Source organism: Cervus elaphus, chromosome 28, assembly GCF_910594005.1.
Source record: "Cervus elaphus chromosome 28, mCerEla1.1, whole genome shotgun sequence".
In the NCBI taxonomy this organism is placed as follows: Eukaryota; Metazoa; Chordata; class Mammalia; order Artiodactyla; family Cervidae; genus Cervus; species Cervus elaphus.
In genome coordinates this window covers 16,311,097-16,338,669 of record NC_057842.1, presented here as the reverse complement: position 1 = coordinate 16,338,669, position 27,573 = coordinate 16,311,097, and the positions used below count along the sequence as shown (strand labels likewise).

The 27,573-nt window shown below is 53.2% G+C and overlaps 3 protein-coding genes across 3 annotated transcripts; all 3 read left to right on the top strand.

Annotated features, from left to right (window-relative positions):
* The first annotated feature begins 440 nt into the window (after positions 1–440).
* Positions 441–4,850, top strand: LOC122685236. Its single transcript, XM_043889827.1, has 4 exons — positions 441–884; positions 1,278–1,587; positions 1,883–2,039; positions 4,607–4,850. The coding sequence occupies exons 1-4, from the start codon at positions 750–752 to the stop codon at positions 4,848–4,850; spliced, it is 846 nt and encodes a 281-aa protein (XP_043745762.1). The 5' UTR covers positions 441–749.
* A 6,825-nt stretch (positions 4,851–11,675) lies between these two features.
* LOC122685235 lies at positions 11,676–15,937 on the top strand. Its single transcript, XM_043889826.1, has 4 exons — positions 11,676–12,119; positions 12,513–12,822; positions 13,118–13,266; positions 15,842–15,937. Exons 1-4 carry the CDS (start codon positions 11,985–11,987, stop codon positions 15,935–15,937), a joined length of 690 nt encoding a protein of 229 aa, XP_043745761.1. The 5' UTR covers positions 11,676–11,984.
* A 6,957-nt stretch (positions 15,938–22,894) lies between these two features.
* LOC122685234 lies at positions 22,895–27,156 on the top strand. Its single transcript, XM_043889825.1, has 4 exons — positions 22,895–23,338; positions 23,732–24,041; positions 24,337–24,485; positions 27,061–27,156. Exons 1-4 carry the CDS (start codon positions 23,204–23,206, stop codon positions 27,154–27,156), a joined length of 690 nt encoding a protein of 229 aa, XP_043745760.1. The 5' UTR covers positions 22,895–23,203.
* The last annotated feature ends 417 nt before the right edge of the window (positions 27,157–27,573 follow it).

Below are 27,573 nucleotides of genomic sequence, written 5' to 3'. Positions count from 1 at the left end.
AGAGCAGTTGCCTGAATGCAGGGAGCCATTCTATGCTCAGCCACCCACAGAAGCCAAGCTGGGAGACTTGAACCAGAATCTCGATGGAAAAAGAGGACCAGAAAGTTGGCTCCTCTTTCATATAAGAGAAGGCGACCTTCCAGTCTTCCTTTCAGCCCCGCAATTGGGGGGTGGGGTCTTGAAAAGGCAGCAAGGGGAGTGTCTTTTCCTAGGTCCCAGAGCCTGTTTCTGCCCCATTCCGTGCTAGGTCAGCCCTGTATTGAATCCTTCCTTTGGGAAGTCTCAGTGCACAAACTCCATGTGATACCAGCCCCAGGTGGAAAGGCATGGGGGTCTCGGAGGCCAACAGATCTGGGCAGGAGATGGGAGAATGACCCCCGCTCGGCAGATGGAAAGACTGGGGAAACCCTGAGGGGCACATGCTTGTCTAGGGCCACGTGACCTAGGAGAAGGAGGAGCCTGGTCTGAAAGCAGCTGTGTCCTCAGAGCTCAGGCCCTGGCGGAACCCAGGCCTCCCCCAAGGCTGAGGGCTGGGCAGTGTGCGTGTCACTGTGCCCGCACGGGGCCTAAGGGTGTGGTTGCACACTCAGAAACACCCAGGTTCCCTTGGGGAGCTCTGTGTGAGGGACCTCAGCAACGAACCCAAGAAATGATGTCACTTCCTGGCAACAGAACTCAACAGAACCCAGAACCCAGGGACCCAGGCACCACTGCGAGAGGAGACCCCAGCCAGATCACTTGCTGCCAAGATGTTCTGCTGTTTGCCCCTGCCCAGAGGCCGGGGCCTCGGGAGGGCTCACAGGCAGAGTGTGTGGGATCGCTGGCGACGCTGGCTCAGGGCCCCCCGAGGAGGCCTCTGGCCCTTTGCCCGAAGGAACAGGAAGGTAACCCGGGAGCCCCAGGCCGGGCCCGGCCACCTCTCCCATCCCACCCGGGCAACCCCGAGTCCTTTCCCTGGGAATGGGGACGGGGGGTTCTCGGGGTGTGTCTGCCTCAAGCAAGCCCAGAAGGATGTGCGGTCAGAAGCCTGTGCACCGGTGGCGTCCCCACCCCAGGGGAGAGCAGGCTGGGCGGGAGGGGGAGAGCCCAGGCAGCGCTGACTGCCCAGGTTGACCTGACGCCCTAAGAGGTGTCTCCTTCCTCCCGGGTGGGTATCTGAGCAGACACACATCTCCGCTGGGACCAGAAATTCAAGTGGGCAGAAGCAGCAGCCATACTGGCCAGGCCCAGCTCGGAAAACACCAAGCAGGCCTGGCTGACGCTTACTGTCATTGCAGAGCTTCCCACCGGATGTGGCCGACGAGGGGGACACGCCGTCCACCTCCTCGAGGGAGGGGTCGGAGCCCCATCCCCCTGCCCGTGAGGCCCAGTGCAGGGTCCAGGTGAGCGTGCCCATGGAGGGGTCAGCCCAAGGGGGAGTGAAGAGCAAGAGGGGAAGGCCTCCCCAGAAACCACCCAGGACACACCGCGGGGCCCAGTCTCGGGCTGCTTCGCGGCTCAGCACACCTGGCTCCGACCCAGAGCCCCGAGCACCCCTCCCTCTGAGGCAGCACGAGGACCTGGAGCCCAGCGCGGCAGAGCACAGAGGTGAGGAGCCCGGGGCTGGGAATCTGAGTGTGTGGGGAGGGGCGCTGAGCTTCCCAGGGAGGAGTCCTCCAGAGCTGGGGCTGGGCCTGGAGCAACGGCTGGCCTCACACCATCTTGCAGACTGCAGTCAGAGAAGGCATCCTATGCTGGGTATTCTACTGGAAGTCCTGGGAAGCTTTAGAGCCCAGTTAGGCCCGTGACAAGGGAGACCTCTGGGTAATCTCTTCTTCTCTCCCAGCTCTAGCTCTGACCTTCCAACTCAACCAGGCTCCATTTCCAACACCTGTCCCTACAGAGGTGCTTGCTGCACGTGCAGGACCCAGGGATCCACTGAGGGGACATCGAGACCTGATCCATCCTGCCTCAAAGACACTGGACCAGCTGGTTCCTGGCCACCACACTGGGCAGATCGGACCTCTGTGCCGGCAGGACGCCCAGCCCCAGGCACCGATGTCCCTCCCCCTCGGCCCAAACGTCCACCTCCACCTGCACCTGCACCCGCTCGGGCTTTGGCAGGAGAACCCGAGTCAGGGCATGAGTTACCACCTCTGCAGGGACAGCCTGCCCTGGCTCCTGCTCAACACCCAGACGCCCACGATGACTGACCAACCGCTGCAGGGACAACGGGCCCCTCTTTTGGACAGAGACCCAGAGCCCGTTCTGGAAACACCAGGTCCAGGGGAGCCGTGGGCTCTGCAGCCGCTATCCCTGTCTGCCCCCCATGGATGCCATCAACTCGCTCCCCACCCAGGGGAGACTGACTTCCCTTCCCTTGAGGGTCTGTTTATTTGGTTTTTCTCTACCTATTTTGTGCTCTTTTACTTGTTCTATGGTGTTCTGTACTTTTCTTGGTTCAGTTTGAAAGAATAAAATTATTCATTTATTTAATAATAACAATGTCATAGTAACAATTATTGTTGTTTAATAATTGTTATTGTTGTTAACAATTATCGTTGTCTAATAATAACAATTATTGAAAACGGCTGCAATCTGGGGACACTGAGGACCGACAAAGCGCTGTGTAACCATGGCCACCTTGTAGTTTCAGACCCTTTGAAGATTTCCGCCTCACCTCCCAGCAAACCCTGTATTCACGGCAAGCACTCCCTGTTCTTCCGTCTCCCTGACCACGAACAAACTTGAAACCTTTTCTCTTCATTTCTCCGTATATTCTGGGTGTCCCCATCAATGACTATCAGTGAAACAATGAGGTCCTTTTGTTCTGACTCCCCACATTTTCAAGGCTACGTTTGAGAATTCTTGTTTTGATTTTATTTGAAGTACCTTTGAGTATCTGAAAGGATGGTGTAGGTACTTTCAAGATATCATGGGCCAGATGAAGTCCTTTAGGCAAATGCCGTCATATTCCCCAGGCAGTCATTGCTGTTGTTAAGAATGACATCTCAGCCAGAACGCGAATGCTGAACTTTTCCTGTGGCACAAACAAAGTCACATAATCAGCCAAGAAAGAGAGCTGGATAAACAAACAACCCCAACAACTAGGAAGCCATTCCTCAGGAGACAAGGCTAGAGAATGACCTAACATCCTGGTGACCCAAAAACCCTCTAGAAAATTCATGTTCTGGAAAGAAGAGAACACATGGGAAGAACGAAGGAGAGGCAATGCACATGGCCAGTCTAGCTTAGAGATGGCCTGACCGCTCCAATGGAGACGCACCACTGGAAACCCTTTGCAGACAGCAGTGATGGTCATCACCATGGTAACTGTTCTGTCTGGTGACAACCTGCCCTGGGCACCAGCCGAGGGAGCAGACCTGCTTCTCGTCCTCTGGCCCCACACCACCCCCTCGTGAAGGCGGCTCAGGTGCCATCCTGCCCCGCCTGCCTGTCTGACTCATCCATGGGCTCTCACCACCTCCAGGGCAGGCCTCCACTTTCTCCTCTCTCTGCACCGTGAACCTGCACACAGTGGGCCTTCAGAACCTCAGGAGACTCGAGCCATTCCCACTATAGCCAGGACTCTCCCCAGGCATTCAAACGCCTGTGGAGTCACTTTGGCGCAAGCACAGGTTCCAGAACCCTGGAGGCTACGACACCCTCTCCACTGTAAAGAGTCAGGCCCCTTTGTACAGAGCTTCTGAGCTGTCAGATCTGAGCTGTTGTTTCATTGTCAGCTCTGTCCGGCCGGTGGCAGCCAGGCGGGCCACGCTGCAGACAAAGGAGCTCACAAGCTGAGTTTCAAGGGAGGTATGGCAAGGACAGCGAGGGATACACACTGAGTGAGGGGCCCCACAACATGTGGAAAAGGCCTGTGGTGTGCAAGTGGGGACTAGGGCCCCCAAGGTCCACAGAAAGAGAGGCACTCGGGAGCAAAGGCCGTTGGCTTCTCCTCTAGCAGCTCCACATGGCAGCCCGTGAACAGGAGTCAGCAAAGGTGGTCACGAGAGAGTGACTCTGTCACTTCCTCAGAAATCGAGAGAAAGGTGTCAGTGTCAGTGGGAATCTGGAGGGTGTGGTGGGGTGGATGAAGCCAGGTGCCCTTCCTCCCTTCAGCGCAAACTGCTTTTGGAAATCTCAAAGCTACCACATGGCAGTTACCAAGTCAGGCCCCAACAGTGTCCAGTATGGGCTGATGCCTTAGCCCCTGACACACGGACAACCCACACCAGTGGCTTCCCTGCGTTCAAACGGCAGGATCCGGGGCTTCTGTCTGGGTGCACACCTCCTTGCTGGAGCCACGTCACCCCCTACTCTGAGCAGCAGTCTCATGCTCTAGAATGAGGACATGGACTGCTCCCTTAGCAGGTTTCTATCTCAATCCTGTGAAGACTACTTCGGGTTATCCTAGAATTAATATCTGACCCGAAGAGATATCACCTCATCCAGATTCAACTGGAGTCTCCCAGCGGCATCTGGCATTTCTTCCTGAAGCCAGCCAAAACCCACACAGTTGCATTTCCATGTCTCCACTTAGCCAGCTGAATAGAAAACCCAGCGAGGTTCAAACAAGCTGACAGACAAGCAGAAGAGGACTCACGAGCAGACGGTTTCCCCTCAGGTCTCAGGAGGAGCTCCGGGTCCACACCGGGAACGGGCGCTCTCAACCCCTGGGCTCAGCAGCGCCCTCATCCTCAGGCTGGCGGCTCTGCCCTGACGGGAGCTGGAAGGCCACCAACGGCCCCAGGCCGACCTCACTCCCCTTCCACTGCTGGAGCCTGACGACAGCCAGCCGCACCCCTTCCGGCAGAACCAGAGCCCCTCTGCCCCTTGATGCCAGGGTCAAGCCTGGCCCTGGGTCCTGATTGCTCACTGCCCTAGTCCTGAGCCAATCACGGTGGCCAGGGAGGACGGAACACACCCACTGGCCAGGTCCGGGTCATGTCACCTTCCCTAGGGCACGTGGGAGCTGCTCGCCGTGTGTCAGGGCTGGACACAGTGCGATGCCCCAAGAGCAGGACTAGGAGTCCAGTCACTGTGTCCGTGTGCTCAGAGTCCTGGGACGTGCTTCCACGCATCCTCTCGACGCACCACTTTGTCCTCTGCAGACAAAATGGTCATGACACACCTCTGCCCTTCCCAAGCCCTGTTTCACATTCAAGGGAGCAAGGACTCCTGTTTCAGGATGGGTTTGGAGATCCTCTGCTAGCCTATTAGAATAAATTATTCAGTCAAAAACCACCCGCAAGCACCATCACATGCTGCTCCGACCTTGGAGGTCTATTCGTTGTTGTTTGGAGTCGAGGGCGTGGCCCAGGGCGAGTGAAATTTCTGCAAGGAAGCACCTGAGACACTGAATCACAGAATCACTTTGCTGTATGCCTGAATCTAAAATTCATTACAAATCAACAATGTTTCAATTAAAAAAAAAGGATTCACTCATCAAAAATTGTTCTAACATGTGTCAAGTTTTTCTTTGAAGTGTTGGTTCTTGGTATGTGTCTAATCTTTGGTGGTTTCTGTGAGGTAGGGACCTGACGTCCTTTCCCAATGGATATCAACGAGTCCCAGTGGGCCTCCTTTCTCCCTTTACATGTTTAGAAAGACTTCTCCAAATCCAAAGTATCAAAGGCTTCAGGTCTTTTTGGTCATTTGGGAAGCACCCAAGAGGCAGGTGTCCTTTTCCGAGTCTTCTCCTCGCATTTGGCCACTGCCAGTTTCTGGTATACACAAGTGCCCCAGAAAGTTCTGTGTAGTGAACCGTGCATGTTTCTGTGAGGACAGAGGATGTGAGCATGGAGGAGGGGCTGAGTCCATAGCGACCACTGACCATGCTGAGCAACTCCACCGTCAAGTCTGGCTGAAACTTCCAAAGGCAAGTTCTGTGTTTCTTCCTTTGGTGTCTGGCTGCACACAGGAAGGTTGGTGGATTGGGACTTTGGTCTCTGGGATCAGCAGTGGAGTTGAATCTAACCAGCAGATTAGACTCACAGCCTGATTGTCCATTCTGTTTCCACCATGTGGGCTCTCCTGAGCTGGAGTGGAGATATTTCTGATACATTTCTGCTAAAGGCCTGAAAAGCAGTCAATCCTTCTGCTTCCCACCCCCTGCCTTGTCTGTACTTCTGTCATTTTTTAAAAATAGAGTTCCTCTTCAATGTTGTTAGTCCTTGTGTCATTCTGACAGTTAGGCACCTGCGGATTAATAGACCTAAAGCTCCTGAGAGCTCTTGGCCTGCTGGACACATGGAGAACTCAGGGAGCAGCACCACATCACACTGGAGCCTGGACCAGAGAGAAGGTCCTTGCCAGGAAGAGGCCGGCCCTGCGGTGGGGGTTCCGAGTTTTCGCTTCTGATCTTGCATCCCCCGCTCCCTGGTTTAGGCCCCACTCTGAGATCTGGAAAGGAGGTGGCCTCCTTCCCTGACCCACGACGACTATCATTTTCGTCCTGGTCCTCGACCAGCCCCATCTGGCTCCCCAGCTCCACACTTGACCCTTGCCCACAGGATGAGGAGAGCACAGGTCCAGAGAAGTTGGACACAAGGAGAGGCTGCTGGAGACCCTCCAATCCCCTGGTCTAAATAAGCATTTCCCTTTAGTTTCACAACCCTGGCAAGGAGGTACTGGTTTTGTGTCCATCTTGCAGTTGAAATGGTTGAGCCTCAGATCATTGTCTCATTTGCCCAGGGTCACTCAGCAGGTTAGCAAGTGAGTGGGGATATCAACCCAGAATTCCCACCTCAGAATCCAGGACTCTGTGCAAGTCTTTCAGCTCCTGGTTGAAATTGATTTCAAGGTATTTCATTCCTTTGGATGCATTTAGAAGTTCAGTCGCTCAGTCATGTCCAACTCTGCGACCCCATGAATCACAGCACGCCAGGCCTCCCTGTCCATCACCAACTCCCAGACTCCACCCAAACCCATGTCCATCGAGTCAATGATGCCATCCAACCATCTCATGCTCTGTCGTCCCCCTCTCCTCCTGCCTTCGATCTTTCCCAGCATCAGGGCCTTTTCCAATGAGTCAGCTCTTCGCATCAGGTGGACAAAGGATTGGAGTTTCAGCTTCAACATCAGTCCTTCCAATGAACACCCAGGACTGGTCTCCTTTAGGATGGACTGGTTGGGTCTCCTTGCAGTCCAAGAGACTCTCCAGAGTCTTCTCCCCAGGCTCAAAAGCATCAATTCTTCGGCGCTCAACTTTCCTTCTAGTCCAACTTTGTCATCCATACATGACCACTGGAAAAACCATCGCCTTGACAAGATGGACCTTTCTTGACAAAGTCATGTCTCTGCTTTTTAAGATGCTCTCTAGGTGGGTCATAACTTTCCTTCCAAGGAGTAAGCGTCTTTTCATTTCATGGCTCCAATCACCATCTGCGGTGATTTTGGAGCCCAGAAAAATAAAGTCAGCCACTGTTTCCCCTGTTTCCTTCCCCATTATCTGCCATGAAGTCATGGGACCAGATGCCAAAATCTGAGTGTTCTGGATGTTGAGCATTGAGCCAGCTTTTCCACTCTCCTCTTTCACTTTCATCAAGAGGCTCTTTAGTTCTTCTTCACTTTCTGCCATAAGGGTGGTGTCATCTGCATACCTGCGGTTATTGATATTTCTCCCAGCAATCTAGATTCCAGCTTGTGCTTCCTCCAGCCCAGCTTTTCTCATGATGTCCTCTGCATGTAAGTTAAATAAGCAGGGTGACCAGATAGAGCCTTGAAGTACTCCTTTCCCTATTTGGAACCAGTCTGTTGCTCCATGTCCACATCGAACTGTTGCTTCCTGACGTGCATACAGATTTCTCAAGAGATCCTTTAGATGGATTCCTGTTCATGTGCATTCACTAAACATGTCGATCTGTATAGTCCAAGGGGTCAATCGTCATCTATTCGAATATACTTATTTAGGCTATAAGAGTGTCACAGAATGGAATTCCAAATATGACAGAATCTAACTGTATTAGAAATGCATGGAAAAACCTCACAGTAGGGGATGGGGCAAAAGATGCTGACCTAAGTGAACGTTAGCAATGAACAGACTCTCTGAACTAAAGGCAAAATGGACCATACAGAAGCAGGAGGCTTTGTTTGATGGAGTCCTTTCCAGAGTGTGAAAGTGAAAGTCACTCCGTCGTGTCTGACTCTCTGTGGCCCCTGTGACTGTATAGTCCATGGAGCTCTCTAGGCCAGAACACTGGGGTGGGTAGCCTTTCCCTCCTGCAGGGCCTCTTCCCAACCCAGGGATTGAACCCATGTCTCCCGCATTGCAGGTGCATACTTGACCAGCTGAGCCACAAGGGAAGTGTAGTAGCTGACACTTCTGAAACCACTGTTTATGTCATCTGGAAAGGTCCAATGCACAGATAAATGGCAGATGGTGGAAGCCTGGCTCCTGCCTGTGGGAGTGGCAGTTATAGAGTAGCAAGGGGACAAAAGAGATATAGAGAAACCCTCCACATCCTGGATCTAGACTTCCTGCGAGGATGGTGTGGGGAGTCGACGACCTGGGGAAATGCACAGATCTTCATACCTGGAGTGCCATGCAGATGGACTCACCTCACACCCCATCCTTCCACCCACACTAGCTGGAAATGAGGCAGAAGAGACATAGGCCCCAGGCTGAGAACCTGGAGGCCCTCCCATGTGGACAGACACAGTAAGATGAAGACAATAGCAGGAGGCAATAGGACCCGATCCCTGTCCAGAGAACTGACGAAAGACCATAGAGTCCTCATTGTCAGGGTCGAGGAGACCTGTTCGACTACACAGGTGCAGAAAAGCTCCCAAGGGTCAAAGGACGAGAGGGCGCCACCCTACAGTCAGTCAGTGACATCAACTCCCCTTAGGCTTCCTTGCTAGAACCTGCCTTGGCTAAGTGATGCACACACATGGGAAGGAACCGGAGAGAAACCAAATACAGACTCAGAACCAGACAGAGCAAGATGCTGGGCCAGAGGAAACCTGAAAGAAACACTGCATGTGAGTGATTTAAGCCACCGCAATGGGGACATCTCTTTCTGAGCGCACGGTTTTGTCTATTCACACAGACGGTCTTTCCACTTAATAAACACTTGACTTGTTTCAATCCTTTCTGCTTCTTTGTGGAAATTCATTTCTACAAAGCCACTCAGCCAGGGCCTTCTCACTGACCACTGGTCTACTGGTTAGGATTCAACTCTTTCACTGCCATTGCCTGACTTCATGCTACTGGAGTCGGTAGCCTTTCCCTACTCCAGGGCATCTTCCCAACCCAGGGATGGCACCCAGGTCTCCCGCATTGCAGGTGGATTCTTTACCAGCTGAGCCACAAGGGAAATGTAGTAGCTAACACAGGGGAAGCGTGAGCTTACTACTTCTGCATGGCATTCCAGCCATGAAGGTCTGTGCATTTCCCCAGGTAGTCAACTCCCCACACCATCCTCCCAGGAAGCATAAAGCTAGGATGTGGAGGGCTTCTCTGTATATCTTATCTCCCCTTCCTTATCCATAACTTCCACTCCCACAGTGAGAACCAGGCTCCCACCATCTGCCATTTGTTTGTGCATTGGATCTTTCCAGATTACATACACAGTGGTTTCAGAAGGGTCAGCTACTACACTTCCCTTGTGGCTCAGCTCGTAAAGAATCCGCCTGCAGTGCGGGAGACCTGGGTTCGATCCCTGGGGTGGGAAGATCCCCTGGAGAAGGGAAAGGCTACCCACTCCAGTACTCTTGCCTGGAGAACTCCTTGGACTATCCATAGGGTCACAAAGAGACAGACACAACTGAGTGACTTTCACTTTCACACTCTGGACAGAACTCCAGAAAACAAAGCCTACTGCTTAGGTATGGTCCATTTTGCCTTTAGTCTAGAGAGTCTCTTCATTTCTAAAGTTCATTTAGGTCAGCACCGTTACCTCATCCCCTATGGTGAAGTTTTTCCATGCATTTCTAATACAGTTTGATTCTGTGGTATTTGGCATTCCATTCTGTGCACTCCGATAGCCTAAAAAAGGAAATTTGAATAGATCATGATTGACCCCTTGGACTATATGAATCGATCTGTTTAGCAAACGCATATTAACAGGAATCCATCTGAAGGATCAGTTCAAATTCCCCACCCCAGGATCTCTTTTCACATCTGTGGAGATTTGCCGTTCCAAGAATGTCATCAATGGGGTCATACTGTACTCAGCCTCTTCAGACTGCATTCTTTCACTTAGCCACATGCATCGAACATTTATCCCTGTCTTTCAAGGGCTGACTTTTCACTCCTGTCCACTGTTGAGTATTCTTCCTTTGCATGCGTATAGGAGGAAACACAATTTCCCTCTGCCCTTTTGGTTCTTGGTTGAGCCTTCCTTCTCCATCATGAAAGCCAAAATATCAGGAGAGAAACAGAAGTTGAATAACATGTATATCTTGCATGTGGGGAAGAGGCCAAGGAAACTGAGTCACTTCCTGCAGTGACCAAAGCCATCAGCGTAAATACCGTCTACAGCTCAAAACATAGCAAAGACCTTGGGGGAAGCGGGGAGGCCAGTTATGGCAGGTTATCATGGAAAGCACAGTAAACAAGCATATGATTCTCTGCAGACTTATGCCGGGACCTCTTCACTGAGAAGAGTTCCTTCAGATGGAACTATCCTATTTCAGGTGCAAAGAGGGACATACCCTTACAAACAGAGACTTCCCTACTAAACATAAACGGAACTCACAAAAGGGCAACCTCGTGCTCCCCTGGTCTTCTACCGGTTAAGGAGCTGCCTGCTAATGCATGGGATACGGGTTTGGTTCTCTGTCCAGGCGTATCTCACATGCCTCAGAGGAGCTAAACTCATCCACCACACGCACTGAGCCAGCGCTCTACAGCCTGGGAGTCACAACTCCTAAACACATGCAGCACAACGACTGAAGCCTGGACACCTGCACCCGTGCTCTGCAACAAGAGGAGCCCCACTCACCAGAACTAGAGGAAGCCCTCTCAAAGCAATGAAGCCCTAGCACGGCCAAAAATCAATTAGTAAATCTTAAAATCAAGAAGGGCAACTTCTACTCAGGTTTTCTCTTTTTTTATTTTATTGAATTAAACACAGCAAACTCACCCGATGTCGGAGACACATCTTAGGGTGACATGTTCTGCCCCAAGTGACTTGGATGGAATCCAATTGACCTACACATTCATCTACTGAAGGATATCACGACTTCTTAACATGTATAGCCATTTTGAACAGAACTGCTGTACATAATTGCATCCATGGTTGCATTTTCAGAGCAGTTGCCTGAATGCAGGGAGCCATTCTATGCTCAGCCACCCACAGAAGCCAAGCTGGGAGACTTGAACCAGAATCTCGATGGAAAAAGAGGACCAGAAAGTTGGCTCCTCTTTCATATAAGAGAAGGCGACCTTCCAGTCTTCCTTTCAGCCCCGCAATTGGGGGGTGGGGTCTTGAAAAGGCAGCAAGGGGAGTGTCTTTTCCTAGGTCCCAGAGCCTGTTTCTGCCCCATTCCGTGCTAGGTCAGCCCTGTATTGAATCCTTCCTTTGGGAAGTCTCAGTGCACAAACTCCATGTGATACCAGCCCCAGGTGGAAAGGCATGGGGGTCTCGGAGGCCAACAGATCTGGGCAGGAGATGGGAGAATGACCCCCGCTCGGCAGATGGAAAGACTGGGGAAACCCTGAGGGGCACATGCTTGTCTAGGGCCACGTGACCTAGGAGAAGGAGGAGCCTGGTCTGAAAGCAGCTGTGTCCTCAGAGCTCAGGCCCTGGCGGAACCCAGGCCTCCCCCAAGGCTGAGGGCTGGGCAGTGTGCGTGTCACTGTGCCCGCACGGGGCCTAAGGGTGTGGTTGCACACTCAGAAACACCCAGGTTCCCTTGGGGAGCTCTGTGTGAGGGACCTCAGCAACGAACCCAAGAAATGATGTCACTTCCTGGCAACAGAACTCAACAGAACCCAGAACCCAGGGACCCAGGCACCACTGCGAGAGGAGACCCCAGCCAGATCACTTGCTGCCAAGATGTTCTGCTGTTTGCCCCTGCCCAGAGGCCGGGGCCTCGGGAGGGCTCACAGGCAGAGTGTGTGGGATCGCTGGCGACGCTGGCTCAGGGCCCCCCGAGGAGGCCTCTGGCCCTTTGCCCGAAGGAACAGGAAGGTAACCCGGGAGCCCCAGGCCGGGCCCGGCCACCTCTCCCATCCCACCCGGGCAACCCCGAGTCCTTTCCCTGGGAATGGGGACGGGGGGTTCTCGGGGTGTGTCTGCCTCAAGCAAGCCCAGAAGGATGTGCGGTCAGAAGCCTGTGCACCGGTGGCGTCCCCACCCCAGGGGAGAGCAGGCTGGGCGGGAGGGGGAGAGCCCAGGCAGCGCTGACTGCCCAGGTTGACCTGACGCCCTAAGAGGTGTCTCCTTCCTCCCGGGTGGGTATCTGAGCAGACACACATCTCCGCTGGGACCAGAAATTCAAGTGGGCAGAAGCAGCAGCCATACTGGCCAGGCCCAGCTCGGAAAACACCAAGCAGGCCTGGCTGACGCTTACTGTCATTGCAGAGCTTCCCACCGGATGTGGCCGACGAGGGGGACACGCCGTCCACCTCCTCGAGGGAGGGGTCGGAGCCCCATCCCCCTGCCCGTGAGGCCCAGTGCAGGGTCCAGGTGAGCGTGCCCATGGAGGGGTCAGCCCAAGGGGGAGTGAAGAGCAAGAGGGGAAGGCCTCCCCAGAAACCACCCAGGACACACCGCGGGGCCCAGTCTCGGGCTGCTTCGCGGCTCAGCACACCTGGCTCCGACCCAGAGCCCCGAGCACCCCTCCCTCTGAGGCAGCACGAGGACCTGGAGCCCAGCGCGGCAGAGCACAGAGGTGAGGAGCCCGGGGCTGGGAATCTGAGTGTGTGGGGAGGGGCGCTGAGCTTCCCAGGGAGGAGTCCTCCAGAGCTGGGGCTGGGCCTGGAGCAACGGCTGGCCTCACACCATCTTGCAGACTGCAGTCAGAGAAGGCATCCTATGCTGGGTATTCTACTGGAAGTCCTGGGAAGCTTTAGAGCCCAGTTAGGCCCGTGACAAGGGAGACCTCTGGGTAATCTCTTCTTCTCTCCCAGCTCTAGCTCTGACCTTCCAACTCAACCAGGCTCCATTTCCAACACCTGTCCCTACAGAGGTGCTTGCTGCACGTGCAGGACCCAGGGATCCACTGAGGGGACATCGAGACCTGATCCATCCTGCCTCAAAGACACTGGACCAGCTGGTTCCTGGCCACCACACTGGGCAGATCGGACCTCTGTGCCGGCAGGACGCCCAGCCCCAGGCACCGATGTCCCTCCCCCTCGGCCCAAACGTCCACCTCCACCTGCACCTGCACCCGCTCGGGCTTTGGCAGGAGAACCCGAGTCAGGGCATGAGTTACCACCTCTGCAGGGACAGCCTGCCCTGGCTCCTGCTCAACACCCAGACGCCCACGATGACTGACCAACCGCTGCAGGGACAACGGGCCCCTCTTTTGGACAGAGACCCAGAGCCCGTTCTGGAAACACCAGGTCCAGGGGAGCCGTGGGCTCTGCAGCCGCTATCCCTGTCTGCCCCCCATGGATGCCATCAACTCGCTCCCCACCCAGGGGAGACTGACTTCCCTTCCCTTGAGGGTCTGTTTATTTGGTTTTTCTCTACCTATTTTGTGCTCTTTTACTTGTTCTATGGTGTTCTGTACTTTTCTTGGTTCAGTTTGAAAGAATAAAATTATTCATTTATTTAATAATAACAATGTCATAGTAACAATTATTGTTGTTTAATAATTGTTATTGTTGTTAACAATTATCGTTGTCTAATAATAACAATTATTGAAAACGGCTGCAATCTGGGGACACTGAGGACCGACAAAGCGCTGTGTAACCATGGCCACCTTGTAGTTTCAGACCCTTTGAAGATTTCCGCCTCACCTCCCAGCAAACCCTGTATTCACGGCAAGCACTCCCTGTTCTTCCGTCTCCCTGACCACGAACAAACTTGAAACCTTTTCTCTTCATTTCTCCGTATATTCTGGGTGTCCCCATCAATGACTATCAGTGAAACAATGAGGTCCTTTTGTTCTGACTCCCCACATTTTCAAGGCTACGTTTGAGAATTCTTGTTTTGATTTTATTTGAAGTACCTTTGAGTATCTGAAAGGATGGTGTAGGTACTTTCAAGATATCATGGGCCAGATGAAGTCCTTTAGGCAAATGCCGTCATATTCCCCAGGCAGTCATTGCTGTTGTTAAGAATGACATCTCAGCCAGAACGCGAATGCTGAACTTTTCCTGTGGCACAAACAAAGTCACATAATCAGCCAAGAAAGAGAGCTGGATAAACAAACAACCCCAACAACTAGGAAGCCATTCCTCAGGAGACAAGGCTAGAGAATGACCTAACATCCTGGTGACCCAAAAACCCTCTAGAAAATTCATGTTCTGGAAAGAAGAGAACACATGGGAAGAACGAAGGAGAGGCAATGCACATGGCCAGTCTAGCTTAGAGATGGCCTGACCGCTCCAATGGAGACGCACCACTGGAAACCCTTTGCAGACAGCAGTGATGGTCATCACCATGGTAACTGTTCTGTCTGGTGACAACCTGCCCTGGGCACCAGCCGAGGGAGCAGACCTGCTTCTCGTCCTCTGGCCCCACACCACCCCCTCGTGAAGGCGGCTCAGGTGCCATCCTGCCCCGCCTGCCTGTCTGACTCATCCATGGGCTCTCACCACCTCCAGGGCAGGCCTCCACTTTCTCCTCTCTCTGCACCGTGAACCTGCACACAGTGGGCCTTCAGAACCTCAGGAGACTCGAGCCATTCCCACTATAGCCAGGACTCTCCCCAGGCATTCAAACGCCTGTGGAGTCACTTTGGCGCAAGCACAGGTTCCAGAACCCTGGAGGCTACGACACCCTCTCCACTGTGAAGAGTCAGGCCCCTTTGTACAGAGCTTCTGAGCTGTCAGATCTGAGCTGTTGTTTCATTGTCAGCTCTGTCCGGCCGGTGGCAGCCAGGCGGGCCACGCTGCAGACAAAGGAGCTCACAAGCTGAGTTTCAAGGGAGCTATGGCAAGGACAGTGAGGGATACACACTGAGTGAGGGGCCCCACAACATGTGGAAAAGGCCTGTGGTGTGCAAGTGGGGACTAGGGCCCCCAAGGTCCACAGAAAGAGAGGCACTCGGGAGCAAAGGCCGTTGGCTTCTCCTCTAGCAGCTCCACATGGCAGCCCGTGAACAGGAGTCAGCAAAGGTGGTCACGAGAGAGTGACTCTGTCACTTCCTCAGAAATCGAGAGAAAGGTGTCAGTGTCAGTGGGAATCTGGAGGGTGTGGTGGGGTGGATGAAGCCAGGTGCCCTTCCTCCCTTCAGCGCAAACTGCTTTTGGAAATCTCAAAGCTACCACATGGCAGTTACCAAGTCAGGCCCCAACAGTGTCCAGTATGGGCTGATGCCTTAGCCCCTGACACACGGACAGCCCACACCAGTGGCTTCCCTGCGTTCAAACGGCAGGATCCGGGGCTTCTGTCTGGGTGCACGCCTCCTTGCTGGAGCCACGTCACCCCCTTCTCTGAGCAGCAGTCTCATGCTCTAGAATGAGGACATGGACTGCTCCCTTAGCAGGTTTCTATCTCAATCCTGTGAAGACTACTTCGGGTTATCCTAGAATTAATATCTGACCCGAAGAGATATCACCTCATCCAGATTCAACTGGAGTCTCCCAGCGGCATCTGGCATTTCTTCCTGAAGCCAGCCAAAACCCACACAGTTGCATTTCCATGTCTCCACTTAGCCAGCTGAATAGAAAACCCAGCGAGGTTCAAACAAGCTGACAGACAAGCAGAAGAGGACTCACGAGCAGACGGTTTCCCCTCAGGTCTCAGGAGGAGCTCCGGGTCCACACCGGGAACGGGCGCTCTCAACCCCTGGGCTCAGCAGCGCCCTCATCCTCAGGCTGGCGGCTCTGCCCTGACGGGAGCTGGAAGGCCACCAACCGCCCCAGGCCGACCTCACTCCCCTTCCACTGCTGGAGCCTGACGACAGCCAGCCGCACCCCTTCCGGCAGAACCAGAGCCCCTCTGCCCCTTGATTCCAGGGTCAAGCCTGGCCCTGGGTCCTGATTGCTCACTGCCCTAGTCCTGAGCCAATCACGGTGGCCAGGGAGGACGGAACACACCCACTGGCCAGGTCCGGGTCATGTCACCTTCCCTAGGGCACGTGTGTCAGGGCTGGACACAGTGCGATGCCCCAAGAGCAGGACTAGGAGTCCAGTCACTGTGTCCGTGTGCTCAGAGTCCTGGGACGTGCTTCCACGCATCCTCTCGACGCACCACTTTGTCCTCTGCAGACAAAATGGTCATGACACACCTCTGCCCTTCCCAAGCCCTGTTTCACATTCAAGGGAGCAAGGACTCCTGTTTCAGGATGGGTTTGGAGATCCTCTGCTAGCCTATTAGAATAAATTATTCAGTCAAAAACCACCCGCAAGCACCATCACATGCTGCTCCGACCTTGGAGGTCTATTCGTTGTTGTTTGGAGTCGAGGGCGTGGCCCAGGGCGAGTGAATTTTCTGCAAGGAAGCACCTGAGACACTGAATCACAGAATCACTTTGCTGTATGCCTGAATCTAAAATTCATTACAAATCAACAATGTTTCAATTAAAAAAAAAGGATTCACTCATCAAAAATTGTTCTAACATGTGTCAAGTTTTTCTTTGAAGTGTTGGTTCTTGGTATGTGTCTAATCTTTGGTGGTTTCTGTGAGGTAGGGACCTGACGTCCTTTCCCAATGGATATCAGCTAGTCCCAGTGGGCCTCCTTTCTCCCTTTACATGTTTAGAAAGACTTCTCCAAATCCAAAGTATCAAAGGCTTCAGGTCTTTTTGGTCATTTGGGAAGCACCCAAGAGGCAGGTGTCCTTTTCTGAGTCTTCTCCTCGCATTTGGCCACTGCCAGTTTCTGGTATACACAAGTGCCCCAGAAAGTTCTGTGTAGTGAACCGTGCATGTTTCTGTGAGGACAGAGGATGTGAGCACGGAGGAGGGGCTGAGTCCATAGCGACCACTGACCATGCTGAGCAACTCCACCATCAAGTCTGGCTGAGACTTCCAAAGGCAAGTTCTGTGTTTCTTCCTTTGGTGTCTGGCTGCACACAGGAAGGTTGGTGGATTGGGACTTTGGTCTCTGGGATCAGCAGTGGAGTTGAATCTAACCAGCAGATTAGACTCACAGCCTGATTGTCCATTCTGTTTCCACCATGTGGGCTCTCCTGAGCTGGAGTGGAGATATTTCTGATACATTTCTGCTAAAGGCCTGAAAAGCAGTCAATCCTTCTGCTTCCCACCCCCTGCCTTGTCTGTACTTCTGTCATTTTTTAAAAATAGAGTTCCTCTTCAATGTTGTTAGTCCTTGTGTCATTCTGACAGTTAGGCACCTGCGGATTAATAGACCTAAAGCTCCCGAGAGCTCTTGGCCTGCTGGACACATGGAGAACTCAGGGAGCAGCACCACATCACACTGGAGCCTGGACCAGAGAGAAGGTCCTTGCCAGGAAGAGGCCGGCCCTGCGGTGGGGGTTCTGAGTTTTCGCTTCTGATCTTGCATCCCCCGCTCCCTGGTTTAGGCCCCACTCTGAGATCTGGAAAGGAGGTGGCCTCCTTCCCTGACCCACGACGACTATCATTTTCGTCCTGGTCCTCGACCAGCCCCATCTGGCTCCCCAGCTCCACACTTGACCCTTGCCCACAGGATGAGGAGAGCACAGGTCCAGAGAAGTTGGACACAAGGATAGGCTGCTGGAGACCCTCCAATCCCCTGGTCTAAATAAGCATTTCCCTTTAGTTTCACAACCCTGGCAAGGCGGTACTGGTTTTGTGTCCATCTTGCAGTTGAAATGGTTGAGCCTCAGATCATTGTCTCATTTGCCCAGGGTCACTCAGCAGGTTAGCAAGTGAGCGGGGATATCAACCCAGAATTCCCACCTCAGAATCCAGGACTCTGTGCAAGTCTTTCAGCTCCTGGTTGAAATTGATTTCAAGGTATTTCATTCCTTTGGATGCATTTAGAAGTTCAGTCGCTCAGTCATGTCCAACTCTGCGACCCCATGAATCACAGCACGCCAGGCCTCCCTGTCCATCACCAACTCCCAGACTCCACCCAAACCCATGTCCATCGAGTCAATGATGCCATCCAACCATCTGTTGCTCTGTCGTCCCCCTCTCCTCCTGCCTTCGATCTTTCCCAGCATCAGGGCCTTTTCCAATGAGTCAGCTCTTCGCATCAGGTGGACAAAGGATTGGAGTTTCAGCTTCAACATCAGTCCTTCCAATGAACACCCAGGACTGGTCTCCTTTAGGATGGACTGGTTGGGTCTCCTTGCAGTCCAAGAGACTCTCCAGAGTCTTCTCCCCAGGCTCAAAAGCATCAATTCTTCGGCGCTCAACTTTCCTTCTAGTCCAACTTTGTCATCCATACATGACCACTGGAAAAACCATCGCCTTGACAAGATGGACCTTTCTTGACAAAGTCATGTCTCTGCTTTTTAAGATGCTCTCTAGGTGGGTCATAACTTTCCTTCCAAGGAGTAAGCGTCTTTTCATTTCATGGCTCCAATCACCATCTGCGGTGATTTTGGAGCCCAGAAAAATAAAGTCAGCCACTGTTTCCCCTGTTTCCTTCCCCATTATCTGCCATGAAGTCATGGGACCAGATGCCAAAATCTGAGTGTTCTGGATGTTGAGCATTGAGCCAGCTTTTCCACTCTCCTCTTTCACTTTCATCAAGAGGCTCTTTAGTTCTTCTTCACTTTCTGCCATGAGGGTGGTGTCATCTGCATACCTGCGGTTATTGATATTTCTCCCAGCAATCTAGATTCCAGCTTGTGCTTCCTCCAGCCCAGCTTTTCTCATGATGTCCTCTGCATGTAAGTTAAATAAGCAGGGTGACCAGATAGAGCCTTGAAGTACTCCTTTCCCTATTTGGAACCAGTCTGTTGCTCCATGTCCACATCGAACTGTTGCTTCCTGACGTGCATACAGATTTCTCAAGAGATCCTTTAGATGGATTCCTGTTCATGTGCATTCACTAAACATGTCGATCTGTATAGTCCAAGGGGTCAATCGTCATCTATTCGAATATGTTTATTTAGGCTATAAGAGTGTCACAGAATGGAATTCCAAATATGACAGAATCTAACTGTATTAGAAATGCATGGAAAAACCTCACAGTAGGGGATGGGGCAAAAGATGCTGACCTAAGTGAACGTTAGCAATGAACAGACTCTCTGAACTAAAGGCAAAATGGACCATACAGAAGCAGGAGGCTTTGTTTGATGGAGTCCTTTCCAGAGTGTGAAAGTGAAAGTCACTCCGTCGTGTCTGACTCTCTGTGGCCCCTGTGACTGTATAGTCCATGGAGCTCTCTAGGCCAGAACACTGGGGTGGGTAGCCTTTCCCTCCTGCAGGGCCTCTTCCCAACCCAGGGATTGAACCCATGTCTCCCACATTGCAGGTGCATACTTGACCAGCTGAGCCACAAGGGAAGTGTAGTAGCTGACACTTCTGAAACCACTGTTTATGTCATCTGGAAAGGTCCAATGCACAGATAAATGGCAGATGGTGGAAGCCTGGCTCCTGCCTGTGGGAGTGGCAGTTATAGAGTAGCAAGGGGACAAAAGAGATATAGAGAAACCCTCCACATCCTGGATCTAGACTTCCTGCGAGGATGGTGTGGGGAGTCGACGACCTGGGGAAATGCACAGATCTTCATACCTGGAGTGCCATGCAGATGGACTCACCTCACACCCCATCCTTCCACCCACACTAGCTGGAAATGAGGCAGGAGAGACATAGGCCCCAGGCTGAGAACCTGGAGGCCCTCCCATGTGGACAGACACAGTAAGATGAAGACAATAGCAGGAGGCAATAGGACCCGATCCCTGTCCAGAGAACTGACGAAAGACCATAGAGTCCTCATTGTCAGGGTCGAGGAGACCTGTTCGACTACACAGGTGCAGAAAAGCTCCCAAGGGTCAAAGGACGAGAGGGCGCCACCCTACAGTCAGTCAGTGACATCAACTCCCCTTAGGCTTCCTTGCTAGAACCTGCCTTGGCTAAGTGATGCACACACATGGGAAGGAACCGGAGAGAAACCAAATACAGACTCAGAACCAGACAGAGCAAGATGCTGGGCCAGAGGAAACCTGAAAGAAACACTGCATGTGAGTGATTTAAGCCACCGCAATGGGGACATCTCTTTCTGAGCGCACGGTTTTGTCTATTCACACAGACGGTCTTTCCACTTAATAAACACTTGACTTGTTTCAATCCTTTCTGCTTCTTTGTGGAAATTCATTTCTACAAAGCCACTCAGCCAGGGCCTTCTCACTGACCACTGGTCTACTGGTTAGGATTCAACTCTTTCACTGCCATTGCCTGACTTCATGCTACTGGAGTCGGTAGCCTTTCCCTACTCCAGGGCATCTTCCCAACCCAGGGATGGCACCCAGGTCTCCCGCATTGCAGGTGGATTCTTTACCAGCTGAGCCACAAGGGAAATGTAGTAGCTAACACAGGGGAAGCGTGAGCTTACTACTTCTGCATGGCATTCCAGCCATGAAGGTCTGTGCATTTCCCCAGGTAGTCAACTCCCCACACCATCCTCCCAGGAAGCATAAAGCTAGGATGTGGAGGGCTTCTCTGTATATCTTATCTCCCCTTCCTTATCCATAACTTCCACTCCCACAGTGAGAACCAGGCTCCCACCATCTGCCATTTGTTTGTGCATTGGATCTTTCCAGATTACATACACAGTGGTTTCAGAAGGGTCAGCTACTACACTTCCCTTGTGGCTCAGCTCGTAAAGAATCCGCCTGCAGTGCGGGAGACCTGGGTTCGATCCCTGGGGTGGGAAGATCCCCTGGAGAAGGGAAAGGCTACCCACTCCAGTACTCTTGCCTGGAGAACTCCTTGGACTATCCATAGGGTCACAAAGAGACAGACACAACTGAGTGACTTTCACTTTCACACTCTGGACAGAACTCCAGAAAACAAAGCCTACTGCTTAGGTATGGTCCATTTTGCCTTTAGTCTAGAGAGTCTCTTCATTTCTAAAGTTCATTTAGGTCAGCACCGTTACCTCATCCCCTATGGTGAAGTTTTTCCATGCATTTCTAATACAGTTTGATTCTGTGGTATTTGGCATTCCATTCTGTGCACTCCGATAGCCTAAAAAAGGAAATTTGAATAGATCATGATTGACCCCTTGGACTATATGAATCGATCTGTTTAGCAAACGCATATTAACAGGAATCCATCTGAAGGATCAGTTCAAATTCCCCACCCCAGGATCTCTTTTCACATCTGTGGAGATTTGCCGTTCCAAGAATGTCATCAATGGGGTCATACTGTACTCAGCCTCTTCAGACTGCATTCTTTCACTTAGCCACATGCATCGAACATTTATCCCTGTCTTTCAAGGGCTGACTTTTCACTCCTGTCCACTGTTGAGTATTCTTCCTTTGCATGCGTATAGGAGGAAACACAATTTCCCTCTGCCCTTTTGGTTCTTGGTTGAGCCTTCCTTCTCCATCATGAAAGCCAAAATATCAGGAGAGAAACAGAAGTTGAATAACATGTATATCTTGCATGTGGGGAAGAGGCCAAGGAAACTGAGTCACTTCCTGCAGTGACCAAAGCCATCAGCGTAAATACCGTCTACAGCTCAAAACATAGCAAAGACCTTGGGGGAAGCGGGGAGGCCAGTTATGGCAGGTTATCATGGAAAGCACAGTAAACAAGCATATGATTCTCTGCAGACTTATGCCGGGACCTCTTCACTGAGAAGAGTTCCTTCAGATGGAACTATCCTATTTCAGGTGCAAGGAGGGACATACCCTTACAAACAGAGACTTCCCTACTAAACATAAACGGAACTCACAAAAGGGCAACCTCGTGCTCCCCTGGTCTTCTACCGGTTAAGGAGCTGCCTGCTAATGCATGGGATACGGGTTTGGTTCTCTGTCCAGGCGTATCTCACATGCCTCAGAGGAGCTAAACTCATCCACCACACGCACTGAGCCAGCGCTCTACAGCCTGGGAGTCACAACTGCTAAACACATGCAGCACAACGACTGAAGCCTGGACACCTGGACCCGTGCTCTGCAACAAGAGGAGCCCCACTCACCAGAACTAGAGGAAGCCCTCTCAAAGCAATGAAGCCCTAGCACGGCCAACAATCAATTAGTAAATCTTAAAATCAAGAAGGGCAACTTCTACTCAGGTTTTCTCTTTTTTTATTTTATTGAATTAAACACAGCAAACTCACCCGATGTCGGAGACACATCTTAGGGTGACATGTTCTGCCCCAAGTGACTTGGATGGAATCCAATTGACCTACACATTCATCTACTGAAGGATATCACGACTTCTTAACATGTATAGCCATTTTGAACAGAACTGCTGTACATAATTGCATCCATGGTTGCATTTTCAGAGCAGTTGCCTGAATGCAGGGAGCCATTCTATGCTCAGCCACCCACAGAAGCCAAGCTGGGAGACTTGAACCAGAATCTCGATGGAAAAAGAGGACCAGAAAGTTGGCTCCTCTTTCATATAAGAGAAGGCGACCTTCCAGTCTTCCTTTCAGCCCCGCAATTGGGGGGTGGGGTCTTGAAAAGGCAGCAAGGGGAGTGTCTTTTCCTAGGTCCCAGAGCCTGTTTCTGCCCCATTCCGTGCTAGGTCAGCCCTGTATTGAATCCTTCCTTTGGGAAGTCTCAGTGCACAAACTCCATGTGATACCAGCCCCAGGTGGAAAGGCATGGGGGTCTCGGAGGCCAACAGATCTGGGCAGGAGATGGGAGAATGACCCCCGCTCGGCAGATGGAAAGACTGGGGAAACCCTGAGGGGCACATGCTTGTCTAGGGCCACGTGACCTAGGAGAAGGAGGAGCCTGGTCTGAAAGCAGCTGTGTCCTCAGAGCTCAGGCCCTGGCGGAACCCAGGCCTCCCCCAAGGCTGAGGGCTGGGCAGTGTGCGTGTCACTGTGCCCGCACGGGGCCTAAGGGTGTGGTTGCACACTCAGAAACACCCAGGTTCCCTTGGGGAGCTCTGTGTGAGGGACCTCAGCAACGAACCCAAGAAATGATGTCTCTTCCTGGCAACAGAACTCAACAGAACCCAGAACCCAGGGACCCAGGCACCACTGCGAGAGGAGACCCCAGCCAGATCACTTGCTGCCAAGATGTTCTGCTGTTTGCCCCTGCCCAGAGGCCGGGGCCTCGGGAGGGCTCACAGGCAGAGTGTGTGGGATCGCTGGCGACGCTGGCTCAGGGCCCCCCGAGGAGGCCTCTGGCCCTTTGCCCGAAGGAACAGGAAGGTAACCCGGGAGCCCCAGGCCGGGCCCGGCCACCTCTCCCATCCCACCCGGGCAACCCCGAGTCCTTTCCCTGGGAATGGGGACGGGGGGTTCTCGGGGTGTGTCTGCCTCAAGCAAGCCCAGAAGGATGTGCGGTCAGAAGCCTGTGCACCGGTGGCGTCCCCACCCCAGGGGAGAGCAGGCTGGGCGGGAGGGGGAGAGCCCAGGCAGCGCTGACTGCCCAGGTTGACCTGACGCCCTAAGAGGTGTCTCCTTCCTCCCGGGTGGGTATCTGAGCAGACACACATCTCCGCTGGGACCAGAAATTCAAGTGGGCAGAAGCAGCAGCCATACTGGCCAGGCCCAGCTCGGAAAACACCAAGCAGGCCTGGCTGACGCTTACTGTCATTGCAGAGCTTCCCACCGGATGTGGCCGACGAGGGGGACACGCCGTCCACCTCCTCGAGGGAGGGGTCGGAGCCCCATCCCCCTGCCCGTGAGGCCCAGTGCAGGGTCCAGGTGAGCGTGCCCATGGAGGGGTCAGCCCAAGGGGGAGTGAAGAGCAAGAGGGGAAGGCCTCCCCAGAAACCACCCAGGACACACCGCGGGGCCCAGTCTCGGGCTGCTTCGCGGCTCAGCACACCTGGCTCCGACCCAGAGCCCCGAGCACCCCTCCCTCTGAGGCAGCACGAGGACCTGGAGCCCAGCGCGGCAGAGCACAGAGGTGAGGAGCCCGGGGCTGGGAATCTGAGTGTGTGGGGAGGGGCGCTGAGCTTCCCAGGGAGGAGTCCTCCAGAGCTGGGGCTGGGCCTGGAGCAACGGCTGGCCTCACACCATCTTGCAGACTGCAGTCAGAGAAGGCATCCTATGCTGGGTATTCTACTGGAAGTCCTGGGAAGCTTTAGAGCCCAGTTAGGCCCGTGACAAGGGAGACCTCTGGGTAATCTCTTCTTCTCTCCCAGCTCTAGCTCTGACCTTCCAACTCAACCAGGCTCCATTTCCAACACCTGTCCCTACAGAGGTGCTTGCTGCACGTGCAGGACCCAGGGATCCACTGAGGGGACATCGAGACCTGATCCATCCTGCCTCAAAGACACTGGACCAGCTGGTTCCTGGCCACCACACTGGGCAGATCGGACCTCTGTGCCGGCAGGACGCCCAGCCCCAGGCACCGATGTCCCTCCCCCTCGGCCCAAACGTCCACCTCCACCTGCACCTGCACCCGCTCGGGCTTTGGCAGGAGAACCCGAGTCAGGGCATGAGTTACCACCTCTGCAGGGACAGCCTGCCCTGGCTCCTGCTCAACACCCAGACGCCCACGATGACTGACCAACCGCTGCAGGGACAACGGGCCCCTCTTTTGGACAGAGACCCAGAGCCCGTTCTGGAAACACCAGGTCCAGGGGAGCCGTGGGCTCTGCAGCCGCTATCCCTGTCTGCCCCCCATGGATGCCATCAACTCGCTCCCCACCCAGGGGAGACTGACTTCCCTTCCCTTGAGGGTCTGTTCATTTGGTTTTTCTCTACCTATTTTGTGCTCTTTTACTTGTTCTATGGTGTTCTGTACTTTTCTTGGTTCAGTTTGAAAGAATAAAATTATTCATTTATTTAATAATAACAATGTCATAGTAACAATTATTGTTGTTTAATAATTGTTATTGTTGTTAACAATTATCGTTGTCTAATAATAACAATTATTGAAAACGGCTGCAATCTGGGGACACTGAGGACCGACAAAGCGCTGTGTAACCATGGCCACCTTGTAGTTTCAGACCCTTTGAAGATTTCCGCCTCACCTCCCAGCAAACCCTGTATTCACGGCAAGCACTCCCTGTTCTTCCGTCTCCCTGACCACGAACAAACTTGAAACCTTTTCTCTTCATTTCTCCGTATATTCTGGGTGTCCCCATCAATGACTATCAGTGAAACAATGAGGTCCTTTGGTTCTGACTCCCCACATTTTCAAGGCTACGTTTGAGAATTCTTGTTTTGATTTTATTTGAAGTACCTTTGAGTATCTGAAAGGATGGTGTAGGTACTTTCAAGATATCATGGGCCAGATGAAGTCCTTTAGGCAAATGCCGTCATATTCCCCAGGCAGTCATTGCTGTTGTTAAGAATGACATCTCAGCCAGAACGCGAATGCTGAACTTTTCCTGTGGCACAAACAAAGTCACATAATCAGCCAAGAAAGAGAGCTGGATAAACAAACAACCCCAACAACTAGGAAGCCATTCCTCAGGAGACAAGGCTAGAGAATGACCTAACATCCTGGTGACCCAAAAACCCTCTAGAAAATTCATGTTCTGGAAAGAAGAGAACACATGGGAAGAACGAAGGAGAGGCAATGCACATGGCCAGTCTAGCTTAGAGATGGCCTGACCGCTCCAATGGAGACGCACCACTGGAAACCCTTTGCAGACAGCAGTGATGGTCATCACCATGGTAACTGTTCTGTCTGGTGACAACCTGCCCTGGGCACCAGCCGAGGGAGCAGACCTGCTTCTCGTCCTCTGGCCCCACACCACCCCCTCGTGAAGGCGGCTCAGGTGCCATCCTGCCCCGCCTGCCTGTCTGACTCATCCATGGGCTCTCACCACCTCCAGGGCAGGCCTCCACTTTCTCCTCTCTCTGCACCGTGAACCTGCACACAGTGGGCCTTCAGAACCTCAGGAGACTCGAGCCATTCCCACTATAGCCAGGACTCTCCCCAGGCATTCAAACGCCTGTGGAGTCACTTTGGCGCAAGCACAGGTTCCAGAACCCTGGAGGCTACGACACCCTCTCCACTGTGAAGAGTCAGGCCCCTTTGTACAGAGCTTCTGAGCTGTCAGATCTGAGCTGTTGTTTCATTGTCAGCTCTGTCCGGCCGGTGGCAGCCAGGCGGGCCACGCTGCAGACAAAGGAGCTCACAAGCTGAGTTTCAAGGGAGCTATGGCAAGGACAGTGAGGGATACACACTGAGTGAGGGGCCCCACAACATGTGGAAAAGGCCTGTGGTGTGCAAGTGGGGACTAGGGCCCCCAAGGTCCACAGAAAGAGAGGCACTCGGGAGCAAAGGCCGTTGGCTTCTCCTCTAGCAGCTCCACATGGCAGCCCGTGAACAGGAGTCAGCAAAGGTGGTCACGAGAGAGTGACTCTGTCACTTCCTCAGAAATCGAGAGAAAGGTGTCAGTGTCAGTGGGAATCTGGAGGGTGTGGTGGGGTGGATGAAGCCAGGTGCCCTTCCTCCCTTCAGCACAAACTGCTTTTGGAAATCTCAAAGCTACCACATGGCAGTTACCAAGTCAGGCCCCAACAGTGTCCAGTATGGGCTGATGCCTTAGCCCCTGACACACGGACAGCCCACACCAGTGGCTTCCCTGCGTTCAAACGGCAGGATCCGGGGCTTCTGTCTGGGTGCACGCCTCCTTGCTGGAGCCACGTCACCCCCTTCTCTGAGCAGCAGTCTCATGCTCTAGAATGAGGACATGGACTGCTCCCTTAGCAGGTTTCTATCTCAATCCTGTGAAGACTACTTCGGGTTATCCTAGAATTAATATCTGACCCGAAGAGATATCACCTCATCCAGATTCAACTGGAGTCTCCCAGCGGCATCTGGCATTTCTTCCTGAAGCCAGCCAAAACCCACACAGTTGCATTTCCATGTCTCCACTTAGCCAGCTGAATAGAAAACCCAGCGAGGTTCAAACAAGCTGACAGACAAGCAGAAGAGGACTCACGAGCAGACGGTTTCCCCTCAGGTCTCAGGAGGAGCTCCGGGTCCACACCGGGAACGGGCGCTCTCAACCCCTGGGCTCAGCAGCGCCCTCATCCTCAGGCTGGCGGCTCTGCCCTGACGGGAGCTGGAAGGCCACCAACCGCCCCAGGCCGACCTCACTCCCCTTCCACTGCTGGAGCCTGACGACAGCCAGCCGCACCCCTTCCGGCAGAACCAGAGCCCCTCTGCCCCTTGATTCCAGGGTCAAGCCTGGCCCTGGGTCCTGATTGCTCACTGCCCTAGTCCTGAGCCAATCACGGTGGCCAGGGAGGACGGAACACACCCACTGGCCAGGTCCGGGTCATGTCACCTTCCCTAGGGCACGTGGGAGCTGCTCGCCGTGTGTCAGGGCTGGACACAGTGCGATGCCCCAAGAGCAGGACTAGGAGTCCAGTCACTGTGTCCGTGTGCTCAGAGTCCTGGGACGTGCTTCCACGCATCCTCTCGACGCACCACTTTGTCCTCTGCAGACAAAATGGTCATGACACACCTCTGC

Bases quoted from the DNA above. Each gene is read 5' to 3' on its own strand.
- LOC122685236 (XM_043889827.1), top strand. From the start codon at position 750: ATGTTCTGCTGTTTGCCCCTGCCCAGAGGCCGGGGCCTCGGGAGGGCT. The intron at 885-1,277 runs GTAACCCGGGAG...CTGTCATTGCAG, and splicing joins TTGCCCGAAGGAACAGGAAG to AGCTTCCCACCGGATGTGGC. The intron at 2,040-4,606 runs GTCCCTCCCCCT...GTTTCCCCTCAG, and splicing joins GCCCAGCCCCAGGCACCGAT to GTCTCAGGAGGAGCTCCGGG.
- LOC122685235 (XM_043889826.1), top strand. From the start codon at position 11,985: ATGTTCTGCTGTTTGCCCCTGCCCAGAGGCCGGGGCCTCGGGAGGGCT. The intron at 12,120-12,512 runs GTAACCCGGGAG...CTGTCATTGCAG, and splicing joins TTGCCCGAAGGAACAGGAAG to AGCTTCCCACCGGATGTGGC. The intron at 13,267-15,841 runs GCACCGATGTCC...GTTTCCCCTCAG, and splicing joins GGCAGGACGCCCAGCCCCAG to GTCTCAGGAGGAGCTCCGGG.
- LOC122685234 (XM_043889825.1), top strand. From the start codon at position 23,204: ATGTTCTGCTGTTTGCCCCTGCCCAGAGGCCGGGGCCTCGGGAGGGCT. The intron at 24,042-24,336 runs GTGAGGAGCCCG...CTGTCCCTACAG, and splicing joins CAGCGCGGCAGAGCACAGAG to AGGTGCTTGCTGCACGTGCA. The intron at 24,486-27,060 runs GCACCGATGTCC...GTTTCCCCTCAG, and splicing joins GGCAGGACGCCCAGCCCCAG to GTCTCAGGAGGAGCTCCGGG.